Genomic DNA, 20,121 nt, shown 5'->3' with positions numbered 1-20,121 from the left:
CTTCCTAAAACAACTTTTCCAAACAATATTGAGCTTTTCTCATTACATTTCTTACTCTATATCCAGTTGGCTTTCACGTTTTTGTATTTATAACTAGTTAATCTGTAGTTGATTCACTAATTTCATGGACTGTGATAATGGAGATCTTAGATATAACTGTCCATACAAGAGTTAATGAGAATTAAATGATTTACTCTAGATCATATAGTGTGCTGAGAGCAAAGCTAAGATACAAACAAGTCTCTTGTTTATAAAGAAATCTGGTACTTTTTCTACTATATAATAATTACAATGCAAAAGTGAATTAACATAAATTACAATACAAGCCCAATGTCATAAGAGAAGCACAGATAAAATGCTTTAGCAGTTCTTACATTTAGCTGCTTGGAATCAGGGTCTTTCTCATGGAGGGGAGGCATATGAACTGGTTATTAGAGTACAAGTAAGATTGGGACTAGGGGTCCCCATGGCCCAGGGGTTAAGCACTTGACTGCTAACTGAAACATTGGCTGTTCGAACTCACTAGCCAGTCTGCAAAGAAAGGTGTGGTAGTCTGCTATCGTAGAGATTACAGCCTTGGAAACCCCATGGGGCAGTTCTACGTTGTCTACAAGGTCACTATGTGTTGGATTTGACTCAGTGACAGTGGGTTTCGGTTTGGTTTAGCAATGGGACTTGGAGAGATTTTGCAGAGAACATTGCAGGTAGAAAGCCAACTGCAGAAATGGCATGGGATACAGGAAAGGAGAGTGTGTGTATGTGAAATCATGAGTCATTTGAACTGACTAATATGAAAGGGTGTCATGGGAAAGACAGACTGGATATTTAGATGAGTTCAGATAACGGAAGGCCTTATGTACTAAGCCTAAGAATTATGAACTTTCTTTGATAGGCAATAGGGAGCCATAGATGAGTTAAGAAGGTTGTAAGTCATGAGAAATTTGTTTTTCAAAAGACTGCTCAGGCTTGGTTCCCTGCTTAAGCACTCAGCTGCTAACCAAAATGTTGGTGGTTCAAACCTAACCAGCATCTTCATGGGAGAAAGATCTGGGAAATTTATATCTTCCTTAAAGATTACAGGCAAAAAAATTTTATGGGGCAGTTCTACTCTGTCACATGTGGTCACTGTATATAGGAATTAACTCTACCATGCACATCAACAACAATCCAACTGCAGCTGAATTCTTACCATATAACCAACCTGACTTGATTTTACTACTAGAAAGATAACATATTTTAATGAAATTGTTGGCATTCACTATCTATAAACATTACACAGAATTACCTTTTCCCATCTATTATCATATGATAGTGTAACTTGATTTCAAAGTTCCCACACCCAGTTTACCTGTGAGAGGTGAGGATGACGGAACATTTGTTCTGTACTTCTTCTGAAATGATCCTCCAGAGATGTCTTTTTGACTTAGGATCCATCCCAGAGCTTGGCTCATCCTTAATAAAAAGTAACAAGAAAAATGCATCAAATTAATTAATTTTTGATAAGGTGCTTTGCACGAATCATCATATCACTCCTTTAGAAGAGAAAACACTTGGTGAACTCCTTTGACTAACTTATTTTATACTTAATAGGATTCTTTCTGCTGCTGTGGAAAAGCTCCAAGTAAATCATTTAAAATTGTCGGTTCATTAAAAAAAGTGTCTCAGTGAAGTTGACACCTGGTCACTTCACACCTGTCTCTTGTGTTTCTTTGAATAAATTCTGCTTCAATTACTAACAAAGCCAACTTTTTACATTTACTTCTTCGTTGTCACATACATGTTTGAAGCTGTGTTAAGATTGCCACCCTTCTCCTGATGGCAGATTGGGGCTGTTAGTGAAATCTGTTTGGTGGAGCTGAAAATCATAATCTGATTTTTCAGTTAATATGTTCAAAGTGCATTTTTAGTTTTACGTTATTAATTGAAATCTAATACTCTTCATGGAAATAAAAGTAATATTTCCAAAGTAGTCAAGTAGGAAGATAACAATTGCTTTTTATAAACGATGTTTTGAAAAACTGTCCAGTCATAAAATTAGAAGAACAGCAACAGATGATCTAAACAGTCAGATCTTGACAGATGAGAAAACACAAACAAATTACAGGTCAAGATTGGGCAGAAATGGAAAGGAAAAAGCTAATGGAAAGTATGTCCAGAGAGTAACTAGAGACTTGCTTTTGTAGTAGGGGGTTAGAGTTAAATTTAAAGAAAGAAATGAGTATTAATTTGGGAAAACAGTAAAGGATACACCACCACCACTCCTATTTATCAACTATAAAACCCATGCCATCCAGTCAATTCCAACTCATAGAGACCCTATAGGATAGAGTACAACTGCTCCATAGGGTTTCCAAGGCTGTAATCTTTACGGAAGCAAACTGCTTTATCTTTCTCCCATGAAGCAGCTAGTGGTTTTGAACCATGACCTTCTGGTTAGCAGTAGAATGCTTTAGCCACTGTGCTACTGGAGGTCCTTATACCACTGCCATTCAGTTGATTTGGACTCATAGTGACCCCCATTGTGTTTCCAAGGCTGTAAATTTTTATGGGTGTAGATGGCTTCATCTTCCTTCTGCAGAGAAGCTGGTGGGTTTGAACTGCCAACCTTCTGGTTAGCAGCCAAATGCCTTATCCATTATACCACCAGAGCTCTACTGAAACTCCTTGTAGTAAATGAATATAGAAGAAAACATGGTATCTTTCTCTCATAGCCTGTAGCTCATTAATCCATAACATTTGCATAGCATTTCTAACATTATAAGTTCTTTATATCTATTATCTCAAAAAGGCACCCAAGGATTTTTTTGTTCTGTTTAAGGGACTCTTCTACAATAGAATTCTATTATAAGCATCAATTGTCAGGGATATACTTCGATTTTGGTATTAAAGAAACTCATGCTGTGAATCAGTCTACAAAGACAGTTGAAATGATTTGATTCACTGTATAACTTAATCCATGGAACAATATGCAGATTTATAACTGGATTTTATTACATATAACTAAGGCTCTTTCTGAGTTTGGAGGTCCTTAAATGAAGGGGTCTTCCAAAATAAAGGCAAGTTAATTTCTATGAAAAGAATGTTTTTATAATGTTTTCCCTGGGAGTAGAATGCTACCTAATCACCCTTATGTGTAATTTATATACCTAGGTGATCAATTTCATTTCCCAACTCTTGACCAAAATATAAATGTGTTATGGATCAAATTGTCCCCCCCCCAAAAAAAATGTGTTGTAAATCTTAACCCCTGTACTTGTTGTTATAATCCTATTTGGGAATGGCCTTTCTTTGTTATGTGAATGAGGCAGTAATAGCACCTTTTTTTGAGATATAAAAGAATACATGTTCAAACCCACCAGCCACTCCTCGGAAGGAAGGTTGGGCAATCCTACTTCCGTAGTGATACTGCCTCGGAAACCCAAGGAGGGGTCTCTATGAGTCGGGCCGACTCGACAGCAAATAACAACAACACAACAACATGCAAGCAAGCAAGGACAAAGAGGGTGGAGAGGGTGAGATACAGGCCACTTGATCACCAAGGAACCTAGGAATAGCAGCTGAAAAGAGACAAGGACTTTCCTCCAGAGTTGACACAGACAGAAAGCCTCCTTGTGCCCCTGTCCTGAATTCAGACTTCTAACCTCCTAAACAGTAAGAGAACAGATTTCTCTTAAAACCACTCATTTGTGGTATTTCTGTTATAGCATATAGCATAGAGATGACAATGTGCAATATGTATTTTTCCTTGCCTCTAAAAAATTCATATAAAATAGAATGGTATGGCATAGTGCTTAAGGCATTTGACTGTTAACCAGAAGGCTGGCAGTTCAAACCCACCAGCCACTCCTTGGAAGGAAGGTTGAGCAATTTACTTCTGTAGTGATACTGTCTTGGCAACCCAAGGAGGGGTTGCTATGAGTCGATCTGACTCCACAGTAGTGAGTTATATTTTCCGATATGATTTACATATTTAACTAACAAGTGAACGTGAGTTACACAGTAGCACACATTTTTAACTAACAAGAAAATAAAACTTTAGTACAATTGTTCTAAAACTTCATACTTAGTAGAAGTTGGAGAATATGTTAGTTCATCTTATTGGTTGCTAGTAGAAAAATAGATACAATTTCTCCAATATTAAGAATCAAATTCTCCTGTGTCCTATAACTTTACTTATTCACATGAATTCCTCAACTGAATGCCTTCAACTTCCCACGCCAAGTGTTTTGTCTGAGACCCACTGAGCCACAGTTTCAAACAAAAACATTTTTGAGGACTTATTGTCATGGTAACAAGTTATTTGTTGATATAAATTCCCACGAGATAGTGTACCTAAAATGCTTTGCACAATAGTAAGCACATAATATGACCTCAATACACATTTACCACAATAATGGTGATACAATGTCACACACACGCAACTGGACAACGAACAAACAGACGAACCACTGCCATGGAGTCAATCCAACTCATAGGATCCCTCCTTGGGTTTCTGAGGTGGTATCACTATGGAAGTAGATTGCCTCACCTTCCTTCTGAGGAGTGGCTGGTGGGTTTGAACCACCAGCCTTCTGGTTAGCAGTCAAGTGTCTTAGGTACTATGCTACAAGAGCTCCCAACATAACCTGATATGTGGTTCTAATTATTTAGTGTCTATTCTTCATGATGATTCTCTTACCAGCAGTAGAATGGAAGGTCTCCCTATCAAAGCCAGTGCAGTGGAGACTTTTCTTTTTGTGCCGTAACTGCACAGAGAGGTAGCTCTGTCTTTGAAAGGCATCAGGTGAAGTCTCCTAAGAAGTTTATGAACAGTCTGTGGGCCAAGAAGAGGAATTAGGTTGTTGTTCCCTTGCCAAAAGCTTTAATACACCAAATAGGGGGGAAAAAAAAACCTGTTTGTGAAGAGAAAGTTACGTAATGAAGAAATATATGCCTAGAAATACTAAAACATTTAAATTGATTATAGGTTTTTTTTTTTTTTTAAATTTTCAAAGGATCACTTAAAATCAATAGTTCACTTAAAAGGATAAAAGCAATTCTTGAGAGATTCATTTTAAAATGGGATTTTTCTTTTCCAAACGTGTGTGTGTGTGTGTTTGCAATTGTGGGATTGTTCTTCATGCTAGGCTACCACATAATTCTCTTGTGATGCATTTACAAGAGAGAAAATAAAATTCAGCCCTTCACATGGCAGGTATCATCACTGCTTCAGCTTCCTTCTCAGTGATGGGTGAATTGTCACAGTCTTTGTATCTGTTTAAAATTGCTTTGTTGTCGTTAGGTGTCATCGAATCTGTCCCAACTCATACAGACCCTATGGACAACAGAACGAAACACTGCCTATCTTGTGCCATGCCCACAGTCTGTGCTGTGTTTAGATCATTGTTGCAGCCTCCGGGTCAAAGCATCTCATTGAGAGTCCTCCTCTTCTTCACTGACCCTCCACCTTACCAAGCATGATGTCTTTCTGGGTCCTTCCTGATAACAGTCCAATGTGAGACACAAATCTCACCATCCTCACTTCTAAGAAGAATTCTGGCTGGACTTCTTCAAAGGCAGATCTGTTTGTCCTTCTGGCAGTCCATGGTGTATTCAATATCCTTTGCCAACACTACAATTCAAATGTGTTAATTCTTCTGGGGTCTTCCTTATTGATTGTCCAGCTTTCACATGCATATGATGCTATTGAAAAAACCAAGGGCTGGGAGCAACCTTAGTCCTCAAAGTGACATCTTTGCTATTTAATACTTTAAAGAGGCCTTTAGCAACGTATTTGCCCAGTGCAATATGTATTTTTATTTCCTGGGTGCTGCTTTCTTGGGTGTTGATCATGGATTCAAGTAAAATGAAATCCTTAGCAACTTCAATCTTTTCTCTGTTTATCGTGATGTTGCTTATTGGTCCAGTTGTGAGGATTTTTGGTTTCTTCAATACTGAAGGCTATAATCTCTGATCTGCATAAGTAAGTGGTTCAAGTCATCTTCACTTTCAGCCAGCAAGATTGTGTCATCTGCATATCAGAGGTTGTTAATGAGACTTTCTGATGCCATGCTCTTCTTCATATAGTTCAGCTCAGATTATTTGCTCAGCATACAGATTGAATGAGTGTGGTGAAAGGATACAATGCTGATGCATACTTTTCCTGATTTTAAACCATGCAGTACCCCCATGTTCTGTAGAAACAACGACCACTGGTCTATGTACAGGTTGTTCATGAGCACAGTTAAGTGTTCTGGAATTCTGATTCGTTGCAATGTTATACATAATTTGAGCCTAATGCAAGTGTGAACTTCTATTTGATAGTTCTCAAAAGTAACTAAACTAACACAAGCCAAAGAGTTTCTGAGTTCATAGGATGTAGATATGATAAGTATATTCAAGCTACTGATTGTACACTCAATAGACTACATTCATTGTCACTCCCGGAGGAAAATGTCATAGTTTTTTTTCCCAATGTCAAGTTGGTCTTCTGGGTGGGTAAGTGAGGGACAGAAACAACAATGGTTTTCAAATGAACTAGTATTTCACATGTGTACTCACCTCTTTAATATCTTTTTCTGGAATTCCATGTACCCTGGCATAGAAATACAAATGTTCTTCCACAGTTACCAGATCATCTAAGGCATCTTCCTGAGGGCAGTAGCCAACTAATGAACTGTGAGAGTCAACATGACCCAGAGATCTGCAGTGAGAGGTCAAAACCACAAATGAGCTGTACAAGATAAATTCTGTCTGCTTGCCAAGTGTTGGGAAAGTAGCTCAATTCTGGCCATAGTAGTTGGTGATTCTGATAAAAACCAGGTGTTGTGGAGTCATTTGGACTCCTGGTGACCCCATCTGTGTCACTGTAGAACTATCTCCATGGAGTTTTCAATGACTGATGTTTCAGAAGTAGATCACCAGGTCATTCTTCCAGGCTGCCTCTGGATGGACTTGAACCTCCAACCTTTTGGTTAACAGCCTAACATGTTAACTGTTTACACATGACCAGGGACAGTAATTCTGATAATAAGGGGTAAAATAATTCCACTACCACAGTCATGGGAGCTCTGGTAGCATAGTACCTAAGGCAACTTGACTGCTAACCAGAAGGCTGGCGGTTCAAACCCACCAGCCACTCCTCAGAAGGAAGATGGGGCAATCTACTTCCAGAGTGATACTGCCTTGGAAACCCAAGGAGGGGTCGCTATGAGTTGGATCCAACTTGACAGCACATAACAACAACAACAACATCACAGTCATACTCAAAGGTTTAAAGATTCTCTCTTTTTTTATAGCTAATTTTCCCTTTTAAGGATTTAATAATACAACTGTAAAATAACATAAATAAAAAGTCCATTTAAATTATTTCACTCATTTGATTATGGGTTGATCATGGTTATAAGTAAAATGAAATCCTTTGCAATTTCAGTCTTTTCTCCATTTATCATGATGTTGCTTATTAGTCCAAAAACCAAACCAAATCACTGCCATCAAGTTGGATCTGACTTGTAGTAACCCCTCCTTGGGTTTCCAAGGCAGTAGTATCACTACAGAAGTAGATTGCCCAACTTTCTTTCTGAGGAGTGGCTGGTGGGTTTGAACTGTCAGATTTCTGGTTAGCAGTCAAATGCCTTAGGCACTACACCACTGGAGCACCTAAATTTACCTACCTACCTCACTGCGCTCAAGTCCTATCTGACTCACAATGATCCCTCCTTGGGTTTCCAAGGCACTATCACTAGGGAAGTAGATTGCCCAACCTTCCTTTCGAGGAGTGGCTGGTGGGTTTGAACCAACAGCCTTCTGGTTAGCAATCAAATGCCTTAGGCACTCTGCCACCAGAGCTCCTTATTGGTCCAGTTGTGAGGATTTTTGTTGAAACAAATGTAAGTTGAAACATTAGTTTTTCATACCCAGTCTTATTTCTGATCAGTATGTTTCCACTTGAAGGAATTATGTCTCCAGTCAGCATCTTGAAGATAGTAGTCTTTCCTGCTCCATTCACCCCAAGAAGGCCAAAGCACTGGTTTGTAGAAAAAGAAAAAGATGTAAACCTTAATACAAACCAATGACATGTTGCTCTTGATCTCTTTGCAACTTCTCCCTGGGTGAAACAAATTACTAAGAAAAACAGATCACTGGAATTAGTTAGTCAGGTTGATAAAAGTTTCTCTTTTAAAACAAATGTGTGTTTACACATCTTTTCTTCTTTTAACAACCTGAAAATATGTGTGTGTGTGTGTGTGTGTGTATACACACACACACACATACATGCACAGGGCATGTTTTATATATTATGTGATAATATAGCTCTGTATGACATGATAAAATATGCCACAAGTAAGATTTGCTAACTTGACAAAGTAATTATATTTATACGTTTCACATTATTCATACAAAATCACACGTCTACTGAATAAGCTACTGAAGCAATAATTTCTTTAGCCTGTCAAATAAATATAATGCATTCAGTTTGCAGCTCTGCCCAGAAGACTAAGGGAAATACCTACATTCACTTTCTCTTTTCAAAGCTGTCTTAATATTGCTTCTGAGAAAGTGGCTAGACTATAAATGGCCATTCTAGGACCTCACTTCTGAAAACTGATTTCTTTAAGCTGCCCTTTCCTGGAAATTAAAAGTTGAAGAGAACACCCTGAACAGACTTCTTGACTCAAAGTCCAACCAGAGAGGACAGGAGCTTGGGAAGGGGCTCAGGACTTGGTGTACGGTGAGGGCTGGTGAATCTCCCAGCTAACAGGGAAGGCTCATAGGGTAAATGATACATGATGTTAATTATAGCTGCAGAATTCATAGACATTTCCAGGGATTGGCTGTACTTCTCTTTCAGTAATATAGAATGTTTTATATTTCCAGAAAAAAAAACTGAAGAAAAATAAATATCTTTATTTGTGACTTATTATGCTAATCAAAAGCAAATTAGGAAGAAAACATTGTTCCTTACCTCTCCGGCAGGTATTCCAATGCTAATGTTGTTTACAGCTATAATCTTTTTGTGGATAAGTTGGTAGGTCTTTGTGAGACGATGTAGTTGGACCAAGTCAAACTCAGCAGCACCATTCTCAACTCTTAACCTTTCTGCCCGGACATCTTCATCTTCATCTATTGTCTCCACTATAGGTGAAGAACTAAATTTTCTGAAGAAGAGCCTAAAAAATGGACCCAGTGATTTTTGCATCATGATTTTGAAATAATACCACTCAATTTTGACATGTTTCCATGGGATCTTAATTCTCTAAAAGTGTGCTATCACATGCTAGGTGTTTCTTTCTTTTTTTTTTTTTAATTTGTCATGTAGTTGCTAGTCAAATGCTTACAAATTAGTATGTACTCTCTTTCTTCATCGTCTTTACAATGGTATTTGGGAAAGACATATTGCTTTCCAAGCCTTCACTGCTTACAAATGCACTATTACAATCCACAAGCCTCATTTCAGTAACAATGAAGTCAGTATGAGTTTGAAAGACACTTCCTAACAGAAAGTCCAGAGTCATTAGAAGACTCCACACCCTCAATCAAAGATCAATGATTACCTTTTTAAAATTCGTATTATTTTTTTATCATGAATAATTCAATTGTTATCTTGTACTCTTCATACTGTGAATATCTCACTAAGGATCTAACCATTACTTTAAAGTTTTCCAGCACTGCAAACTCACTGTGCCAAACATACCTCAATATCTTGCCCAACAAATACCAAAGCAAACCAAATGAAACACAATTTGAAAATTTGAAAATTCAACAAATCAATCCAGGCTTTCCTCTAAATGTTCCTATTTCTTTTTAATGATACTATCGTCCTCAGATTCCAACTGTGATGTTTTCTTTGAATCTTCCGCATTCTAAAAGCCACTTAAGTAGCCAGTCTGCCAGTACTGGAAATGTCTTATAACTCTTCCTGTCATTGGTTATTTCCTATTTCTATTTCTTTGGGAGCCTTAGTTTGTCCAGTGTCTCAGAGTCTTCCATTTCAGTGAGCACTACATTCAAACAATTACATTTCCTAAAGCGTCATTTCATCATGTTACTCTGTTCAAAAACCTTTGTTTGTTGAATAGAGTCCAAACAATAGCTGTTTAATCAAGCATTCAAGGGACTTCATAATCTCCCAAACACACTTTAAGCTTTTGCTCCCACTCCTTCATGGCATTTATTCTATGTTCTTAAATATGCCCTAAGATTTTTTTCTATTTGTGCTCTTACCTTTCCTTTCACTACTATTATGTAATTTAAATTTAAATTTTCAATAGGTTATACATATGTGTGGTAAAAGATTGAATTAGTGCTGAAGAATATATAGTGAAAAGTACATAATCTTACACAGTTATCTTCAGCAGAAGCACCGCAATTTAAAATAGTTTATGCATACATATGCTTCAATTGTATATGTCATTTATTTTCTTTTTAAGTAAAATAGCTCTCCTAAGCCTTGGATTTTTCAGTTTACAGTAACTAGTAGAGAAATTCCACAAAATACAGAGAACTGTATGATTCTTTTCAATGGCTACAAGGTATTTCATTTATGAATATATGTATATAATTTTTTAAAATTAGTCCCTAAATAGAGAACACATAGATTGTTTCCATTCTTTTTTTAAATTAAAAATGGTGCCACAATGAATACCTTCATACATACATAATTCTGCATATGTGTGAGGTTATCTGCAGGAAAAAATGCCTAGAAATGGAATTGCTGGGTCAATGATTCTTTTTTTTTATTTGTAATTCTTTCCTCAGTTTATCTCCATCTTCTTTTCCCAAACCCTTCACTAACATTCTCCATCTTCAGTCCTCTCTTCCCCTTTCTGCCTGTGAAGTGCTCTTCCTCTTCCAAACTCAACTCTATGATGACATCTTTTGTTTATGTACATGTTTGAGCTCCACCACTGAATCACAATCTCTTTAAGCCAAACAACTGTGCTCATTTAAATTTGCTCCTCTACTCTACTCTGTAGCATAGTGGCTAAGACACTTGACTGCTAACCAGAAAGCTGGCGGTTCAAACCCACCGGCCACTCCTGGGAAGGAAGATAAGGCAATCTACTTCCGTAGTGATACTGCCTCGGAAACCCAAGGAGGGGTCGCTATGAGTCGGGTCCGACTCGATGGCACATAACAACAACAACAACAACAACAACAACTCTACAGTAACACTTGCAGACACATTGGAACTTTGATAGATAGTTGCTGAATGGAATGGAGAATCAGAGTAACATTTTAAAAAAATTTTTTTGAGCCAAACATATCCATGTTATAAATGCAAAAACTTAACTATTGACACCTCCCTGAATCTTCTGAATCGAGTTTTCAAATGTCATTTTCCCATTATACTTACCTGAATTTCTTTATTAGCCATTCATTGATTAAGAGTCTCAAGAAAAAGAACATGGTGCCCTGAGAAACTAAAGCCACAAACATTGCACCCAGTTTGTCCATCTCAAAGGTTTCACTTGGATATTCCACTCCATATGCTTTTAAGAAGTCGAGGACTGATTGTTGTTGAGAAAGTTCAATCAAACCGTAGCCAAAACAGAATTGTGGGAAAATCAGGAAAATGCGCTTGAGGGTCTCGGAGATAAGTTCTAAAGTCTGAAATAGGAGAAATAGCGCCGAAGCTCAGAGTTATGCTTCCAACAAACTGATGAAACTTTATATTGAGACATAGGCAAATGTTCAAACCCTAGACGCTTATCTAGAGTGTCGATTATGTCACAAGCATGCTGAGTTTAGGTAAAATTATTGCACCAAATTATAGAGATTTATCACTGAAATACCGGCAGAAAAGGATTATATTTTTCTTGAGGTAAAAAAGTGTTGAGCTCAACCCTGAAAACAGAGTCACTTCTAGCTTGTCTTAGACCCCAGAAGGTAGGGACAGCCAGGATGTTGGACTCTGATCCAGGTGAGGAGAGGGGACTAAGGGAGGGAGGTACTTAGTACAGTGAAGTTTCAGAACTTGAGGTAATTCCTACTTGGAAAGGGACTAAAATGGTGAGATGAGATGGAGGGAGAGAAAACATATCTCAATGAGGAGCAAATGGCTCATTTTCATGTTATTCACAATTGGGCCAACCACTGCCAGCTCATGAATTTTCTTTCTCCTCCTGGAGTGTGCTAGTCTGTCCCTCAGTTCACTTCATTTCCTCTCTATTCTTTTTTATTCAATTGCCTGGCATAGTTAGTGCTTCTCTTCTCACTAATCATAATTGTCAGCTCTGAGTGGAAAGTGATGCTTATAGTAAAGTAGACTTCAATACATGATTGAAAGGCAAAGAATCAGGTTTTTTCCTCCATGAATGTTCAAATGATTCCTAATGCATAGTCATAGAACTAAGCCATTGTCCTTGTCACCAGCATACCACAACAATTTGTTAATAAATAAGAAGTTTAGCTGACCAGTTGCCTGTATGATTTATGTGATGCTATATTATATGTCTAAGGAGCCCTGGTGGCACAGTGGTTAACTACTCAGCTGCAAACCAATCAAAAGTTCAGTAGTTTAAACTCACCAGCTGCTCTGTGGGAGAAAGACTTGGCAGTCAGTGTCTGTAAAAATTTACAGCCTTGGAAACTGTATAAGGCAGTTCTACCCTGTTCTAGAGGGTTGCTATGAGTGTGAATTGACTGTATGGCACTAAGTTTGGTTTGGGTTATATAATATGTCTGATTTCATCCCATCACTCCACTCTAGCCCTATCAGATGTCAATAGTTTAGACACTAAGCAAACATAATCATAGGCATTAACCTGCATTGAGCCTAAAAATAATTTTAAAAAGCTATACTTTCACTTTCCTACATTTGATAGAATCAAATGAAATTCTCATTTTCTATGTAAAGAACATAAAATTAAAAAAAGGAAAATTCCACCTTAAGCAAGTTGACACTTTTGATACATTGAGGGAAGTTTAGTAGACTAAGAAAGAACCTTACCGGATCATTAGGCTTTTCCTTGGAAAGAAAGTATACCACTGACAGGGAAACAATGGAATTGATGCCAAAAAACAAGTTGATACAGACGTAAGTGATGAAGGCAATTCCAGTTTCATGGAAGAGCCCAGCCAGCAGGTACATCCAAGAAAATGTTGCATACCTGTAGGTTAATAATGCTAAAAATTAAAATTATGCCTTGATTGTTCTTTTTTACAGAATAAATAAATAAGAAAAAGTCAGATGCAGTTCCAAAGTAAAAACAATAAAAACAAGCATGAAATAGAAGTTGCCAAGCCTTGTAGCTAGGTCTCTCTTTTTCATTATATATATATATATATATATATATATATATATAATTTTTTTTTAATTGATGGAAAGAAGGTTATATTTTAAGGAACCTTGAGTATTTCTAGATCATCACAACTACAATTTAATGTTTGTATGATGTTGTTATTCCTCCCAGCAAAATTTTATTTGCTCAGAAAGATGAGTTCAATTAGTATAAATCTCATAGTTTAATGTCGCATAAAAAATAACACCATTGTGGACTGTCTAACAAGACTAGAAGTTGGTTAGACTATTTTGAGTAAAGACTTGAGCAATCTTTCGAGCAATGGGACAGAACCAGCCACAGAAAGGTCCTATGTTGGCTACAATTGCTAATTAAATGGATACCAGCCATACATTCGGGATAGACAGTATTGTTACACTAATCATTGTTTATATCAACCTGTATTATTGTTCTAAGGAGCTCTGGTGGCATGGAGCCTAAGGCATTTGACTGCTACCAGAAGGTTGGTGGTTCAAACCTGCCAAAAGCTCTGAGGAAGGAAGATGAAGCAATTTATTTCCATAAAGATTTATCACCTTGAAAACCCAATGGGGGTCACTATGAGTTGGAATCGAGTTGATGGCATTGGAATTATTATTATTATAAATATAGATCCAATAATATTATATGTGCCTTCTTAGAAATCTATAAAAGTATGAATAAAAAAAGTTATACATGCATATATTGTTGTTGTTTTTGGGTGCTGGCGAGTCGATTCTGACTCATAGTGACCCTATGTACAGCATGTATACATATGTGCTATAATGCAACAGATACTCATATATTTTGTCAATACAGAAATTCATATGTATGTACATTTTTCTGGTCATTCTAAAGCCTCCTTTTTTTTCTTTTTAATTGTGATTTGGATGAAAGTTTACAGAGCAAATTCACTTTCAATACAGCAGCTCACATATACTTTGTCTCATGACATTGACTACAATTTACCTCAGTGTAACAGCTCCTTTCCCACTTCCTCCCCATAGTTACCTCTTCCCTGTATCCTTCCCTCCCATGCACTCCTGCAGCTTGAGCTGTCTCCCTGTGCATACCCAGCCCTTCTATTCTCCCATGATTGATCTCTCCAAGGAGTGTATCTACCTACTGTAAAGGTTCAGCTCATATGCCTGTCTTTTGTTTGGCTGGAAGCCACAGGAATGGGTTCAATTCCAGACCTAAATGGCAGCTAAGGGCCATAGTCTCAGTGGTTCCATCAGGCTCTATCAGACCAGCAAACCTGATCCTTTTTTTTAAATGATTTTGAGTTTTGTTCCACATTATTCTCTCACTCTATCCAGGATCTCTTACAGACATCCCCCTCTGAGTGGTTGACAGTGGTAGCTAGGCACCATCTAGTTCTTCTGATCTCATAGTAGTATAGGCTGATGATTGCATAGTGTACCAGTCACTTGGACTAATTGTTTATATGTCTGTTTGGTCAAAGCCTCCATCTTTATGTGAATTAGATTACATATGTAAATCGCTAAGCACAACACCTGGTACCCAACACATGCTCATTAGTGTTAGATATTAACACTTATTAATAACGTTAATTTTCAAACGCATTATACTTCACACACCATGGACTAGCAAGTGTAATATGTTATTAGCTGTCACTCATGTCAAATGAAACCCCAAGACAATCATAAATTAGCTAATGAGATTGAGGTCCTATTTGTGGCTCAACAAATACCCCAGTGCTGTCCGGTCAATTCTGACCCATAGAGACCTGAAAGGATAGAGTAGAACTTCCCTATCTGGTCTCCAAGGCTGTAAATCTTCACAGAAGCAGACTGCCACATCTTCGTCCAGAAGAGCAGCTAGTGGGTTCGAACTCCTGACTCTTCAGTTAGCAGCCAAGCACTTTAACCACTGTGTCACCAGGGCTCTGTTTTCACTGCTTAATCAGCAGCTTACCCAAACAGCAGAAGAAGGAGAGAGACAGCGCCTAGATTATTTTCACTGTAGAAGGCAGGTAACTGGAAAATTGCAATGACACCAATTGAAAATGCTACAGGCACCAAGTAGAAGACCTGTGGGAATATGAAAAACAATATTTAAGATATGGAAAGTTTTTTTTCTTTTAATCAATAACCCATTTAGTTTAAAATTGCAACAGATCGAGCTAGAAATATTTGAAGAAGTGAATTTTTATTTATGCTCCTGTTGCTTGTAATGTTCAGCATATTTTACATTGATTTCACTTTAGAATTTGTCTCCTCCAATATGAGGTCAAGCTAGTCTCCATCTTTACAGATATACAGGGAGTCCCTGGTGTTCCTGCCTCCAGGCTTGAGACTTGGGATTATTTGATGACCAAAGTTCAGTGAGAAAGATAAGACAGCCAGGTAGCTTGGTATGAGATTCAGTCCTCAAAGTACTGATTTCATTTTGAATGCTGGACTTCTTTCTGATGGTTGATTTCTAAGGCTTGGTTATTGGTGTGACAAAACAGCAGGGCAGCAGGTCCCAGGCATTCTTGAAATCACAGAATTATAAACAAAGAACTCAGCATTTGATTGGCAAATAGAAATATTAAATGCTGAGGCCTTTGCAGCCAGACCCACACATGAAAGAGGAGGTAATTTAATTTTGGGGAGAAAATCTCCTAAATTGGAATGTGTACCAAATATATAAGAACAATATCTGTAAGCAGTAAGTAGATGTTACAGAAATGTGTGCTTTAAGCTATCTTAATAGTTAGTCCATATTAAAGCTCCTATTAAGTCCAGAGAAGTCATTACCATTCTTTTACGTTTGACTTCTATAACAAACACATTTCAGAGCTCACTGGATACATTAACAAAATGGATGTGCAGTTAATTACTCTCCAACTCCTCAAGCCAATGATCTTTACAACAACCCAGACAATTTCACCATAATCACCAGGCAAATGCATACCCATCCTGGGCTGTTGGCCAACACTGCCCCTTTTGGAGTCAAGAAAAACCATCTGAACTTTGGGACCATTTTATGCAAATAAGAGAGCTATCAATGAAATGCATCCCTTGTTTTCCCTACTAATCTCTAATGTGTCATTCAGCAAAGGCTGATACTTTGAATTTTTCAAAATAGTTGATTAAATTTTTATAAACTTGATTATTTGGCATCATTGGGCAAGGCTATTCTGTCATATTGCTAAGCTTCTATTTCTTCATGGTAGTGGTTCTCAAACTTTTGTGTGTTTGGAAATCACATGAGGGGATCTTGTTAAAAAATGTATAAACTCCAGGCTCCACTCCCAAGATATGGATTTAACAGGTTTGGGGTGGGGTCCAGGAGTATGCATTTTTTAACAAGTAGCTTGGTGAATCGGACTCAGAGGGTTCTCAGACCAGAGAAGAGAATAAGCAGTTTCTTGTCTCTAACTACTGAATGAATATAAGCCTGATTCAACATTATTTTTCAATTTACAGTGTATTTTGGTGATGATTTGGACAAACCAGAGTATGTAAATCTCAGTAATAATGCTGGTGTCCCTGAGATGCCACAAGCCACTCACCATGTCATAAATGAAGTTTGTTACCCAGTAGCATGTCACACCAATCCCTGAAATATGCTGCAACTGCTTGGCTCTGGTTTGATGTTCCCTTACGACGTAGGTGACAAAGCTGGCGGTGGTGACAGAGTAGCCCATCAGGATGGAGAGTGCTACTAAAATATCGATTAAACTGCTGATTCTATAGTGAGCAATAGGGAGAGAAAAACACACATAAGTTTGTGGAACTCTCTTCCTTTCAGAAAGATCCATGACTGAAACCATCAACAAAACAGTATGAGAGTTGGCTGTGACCCAAGTCCAGCAAGACAGCCAGAGAATATCTCCTCCCTGACTCTGCTGTGACCCTGGAATAAATGTAGCTCCATTGCCTCTGAACTGACGAAAAATACTTGATAGAAAAACTTCCATCTCCAAGGGTTAGAGGGAGGATGCAGGGCATGCATATATAATTCTTGAGCATAGAAATCATACTTAAATGCTATGCAGGGAAGTCGAAATGATGAAACACTTAGGCACTTGACTTGTAACAGCGGCAGACTCTGTGAATCTGCAGTCAACAAGTTCTACTTGGCAATTCCACTCCATGCTCTCTCAGAAGCTTCCTTTTATCCCACTCAGTGACATATATTACCAGCTTTTCTAGATTGACATTCATGCCGATACAACTGTGATTTCCAATTATAGCACTTTATATAAAAGCTCAGCTACACCAAGGAGAAAGTCCTCATGCCAAAAATGTTTGCTTACGTTGCTTGTTCTTGGTCTTGCACTCCTGGATAAGGATGACTATACATGATGATGCCTGAAACAAGAGACCGTTCCTTCATTCACAGGTCTTCAGTTAATCAGAAATACCAAATTTTAAATGAATTTTCATAAATGCTTTTCCCCTTGTGCTGTGGTCTAAAACAAAATTCTACCGTGGAATACCCTTTTTTACAATCTTTTTTCCTAATTCCCATCAACACTATAAAAATTGATACTCACAAAAAAAGAAAAAAACATTTTCCACATTGTATATGAAATCTTTACGGGACAGACAAAAATGTACACTCTCTATATAGCATTTCCCCTAATTGCAGTGCCTAAGGCACTTGACTGTTAACCAGAAGGCTGGCGGTTCAAACCCACCAGCCACTCGTTGGAAGGAACGTTGGGCAATCTACTTCCTTAGTGATACCGCCTTGGAAACCCAAGGAGGGGTCGCTATGAGTCAGGTCTGATTCGACGGCACATAACAACAACAACATTGCAGTTAAGTATAATTGCTATTAAATTTCTTCTCTATCTGGTCATTGTAGGTTTGGATTTTAGTAGCACTTCAGAAATGTATTATATTTAAATAAACAACTCAAATGTGGGCTAGTTATTTAAGGGTCTCCTTAACAGACACTGGAATACTTGGGCAGTGCATATGCTTAACACATTTGGCTGCTAACTAAAATGTTGGAGGCAAGAGTTGATCCAAAGGTGCTTAGAAAGTCTGGGAAACTATTTCTGAGAAATCAGCCATTAAAAGCTCTGTGGCACATAGTTCCACTTTACACAAGGGGTCTTCATGAGTTAGAGTCAACCTGAGGGCCACTGGTATTGGCACTAGAACATAGACATTGGCCATCCTATTTGTCTTTACTGTGTCATCATCCACGGTGGGGAAACATTGCAGCCTAGGAGGCTCCCTCCTCTTCCTTTACCGCTTCTAAGATGCTTTTCTTCTCAGCCTGTACTACAGTCATGCATGGGAGCTTCAGCCACTGTCAAAGGATTCTTATTGAGACATAAAAGTCCAGGAGGATTCAGAGACATTGGCTGCCTCCAGTAAAGGAGTCACCTAGTTTCAATACAGTCCCAAACCATTGGGGATCTCCCAGGGTTAATTACCCTTCCTAACAAGAGCAAAACTTTTTCCTTTCCCCTCGCTTAGCAGACTTTGGCTACCCAGAGTCAAAATAGGTTGCAATAGTTTCTCAAAGTGACCACAGGGTGAAGGAAAATTCTGCACCATCTGAATAACTTTGGGCAAGATTGGTAGAGGACAGTCATGAAGAGAATAATGCATTAATGTAGAGTCATACGCTGAGGAAAAACTTTCTCACGTGCTTCTTAAGTTGCATAAAACCAAATTTCAGAGCATCTAAATATTATCACCAAAATCAAACAAAATTCACTGCCATTGAGTTGATTCTGACTCATAGTGACCCCCATTGGGTTTCCAAGGCTGTAAATATCTTTCTTCCATGGAGTGGCTGGTGGGTTTGAATGACTAAACTTTTGATTAACAGCCAAAATGCCTTAACCAGTATACCCCAGAGCTCCTTATCCAAATATTATTGATTATCCTAAAATTATATTGTTTCCATTAATTTATATTTATAATATTTACTAAGGGAGCTCTGGTAGCATAGTGGCTAAAAGCACTTGACTGCTCACCAGAAGGCTGGCGGTTCAAACCCACCAGCCACTCCTCGGAAGGAAGGTTGGGCAATCCTACTTCCGTAGTGATACCGCCTCGGAAACCCAAGGAGGGGTCACTATGAGTCGGGGCCGACTCGACGGCAAATAACAACAAAATAACAATATTTACTAAGTAGAATGTGATGTATTTTGATGTTGAATTATGTAACTCTTTCATGTTTAAGAAAAATTATATAGTCAAAACAAAACAAACTAACAACAATCACAAAAATCAATTTGACCTATAATTGTGATCACATCATTAGGGAATGTGATTTTATCTTTTTTTGTGGATCAGTGGGCTTTCTTTTTGCTGTGATTCAATTTTAAAGCTCTACTTAAGCCCTGTTGCTGAATTATAGTATAGGCAAGGGGAAACATTTATTCTCCCTTGTACTTCAGAATCAAGAAATTCTCTATTTCACCAAAGGAATCTTTGCAACTACACTTTACTCCTCTGCATAAAACGCTGCTGAACCATGATAATTATCCAGTTGTTTTTGTATGTATCTTTAGCTGAAAGATCAAGTAAAAGTGTCAAGATTAGAGACATGTAAGCTTCTCTGTGGTTTCTACAGCAGCCAGCATAATGCATGGAATAGAGTGATTGGTCAAATAGTGTTTCTTAAATTGGACTGAATGTTAACATTTCTTCTCTATATAATATGTATTAAAAAATAAGGCATTTTCTGTTGTCTCTATAGTTGTAAATTTAAAATGAGATGTTTCCTACTGTGTTAACCATTGCTACTAATGCAACAAAAGGTTAGAATAAACACTGGGGTGGAAGGGGCAGCTTGTCAATATTTAAATATATTTATGTATATATATATATGTATTTTATATATATATAAAGAGTATATATATATAGAAAAACACACATAAGTTTGTGGAACTCTCTTC

The 20,121-nt window shown here is 37.8% G+C and overlaps 1 protein-coding gene across 1 annotated transcript in view; it reads right to left on the bottom strand.

Moving 5' to 3' along the window:
* ABCA12 (ATP binding cassette subfamily A member 12) overlaps nt 1-20,121 on the bottom strand; it is a 214,616-nt gene that overhangs the window by 7,073 nt on the left and 187,422 nt on the right. The window contains exons 40-49 of the mRNA XM_007935860.1: nt 17,512-17,566; nt 16,765-16,942; nt 15,180-15,295; nt 12,932-13,091; nt 11,336-11,589; nt 8,945-9,149; nt 7,896-8,005; nt 6,541-6,682; nt 4,679-4,813; nt 1,349-1,452 (exon numbers count right to left, since the gene is read on the bottom strand). Of these exons, the coding sequence (XP_007934051.1) occupies nt 1,349-1,452; nt 4,679-4,813; nt 6,541-6,682; nt 7,896-8,005; nt 8,945-9,149; nt 11,336-11,589; nt 12,932-13,091; nt 15,180-15,295; nt 16,765-16,942; nt 17,512-17,566 (1,459 nt within the window). The remainder of the gene's footprint in view (nt 1-1,348; nt 1,453-4,678; nt 4,814-6,540; nt 6,683-7,895; nt 8,006-8,944; nt 9,150-11,335; nt 11,590-12,931; nt 13,092-15,179; nt 15,296-16,764; nt 16,943-17,511; nt 17,567-20,121) is intronic.

The sequence above is a fragment of the Orycteropus afer genome, unplaced genomic scaffold (assembly GCF_000298275.1).
Source record: "Orycteropus afer afer isolate SDZICR_OR568_19922 unplaced genomic scaffold, OryAfe1.0 scaffold00002, whole genome shotgun sequence".
NCBI lineage: Eukaryota > Metazoa > Chordata > Mammalia > Tubulidentata > Orycteropodidae > Orycteropus > Orycteropus afer.
This window is presented reverse-complemented; position numbering and strand designations above follow the sequence as displayed.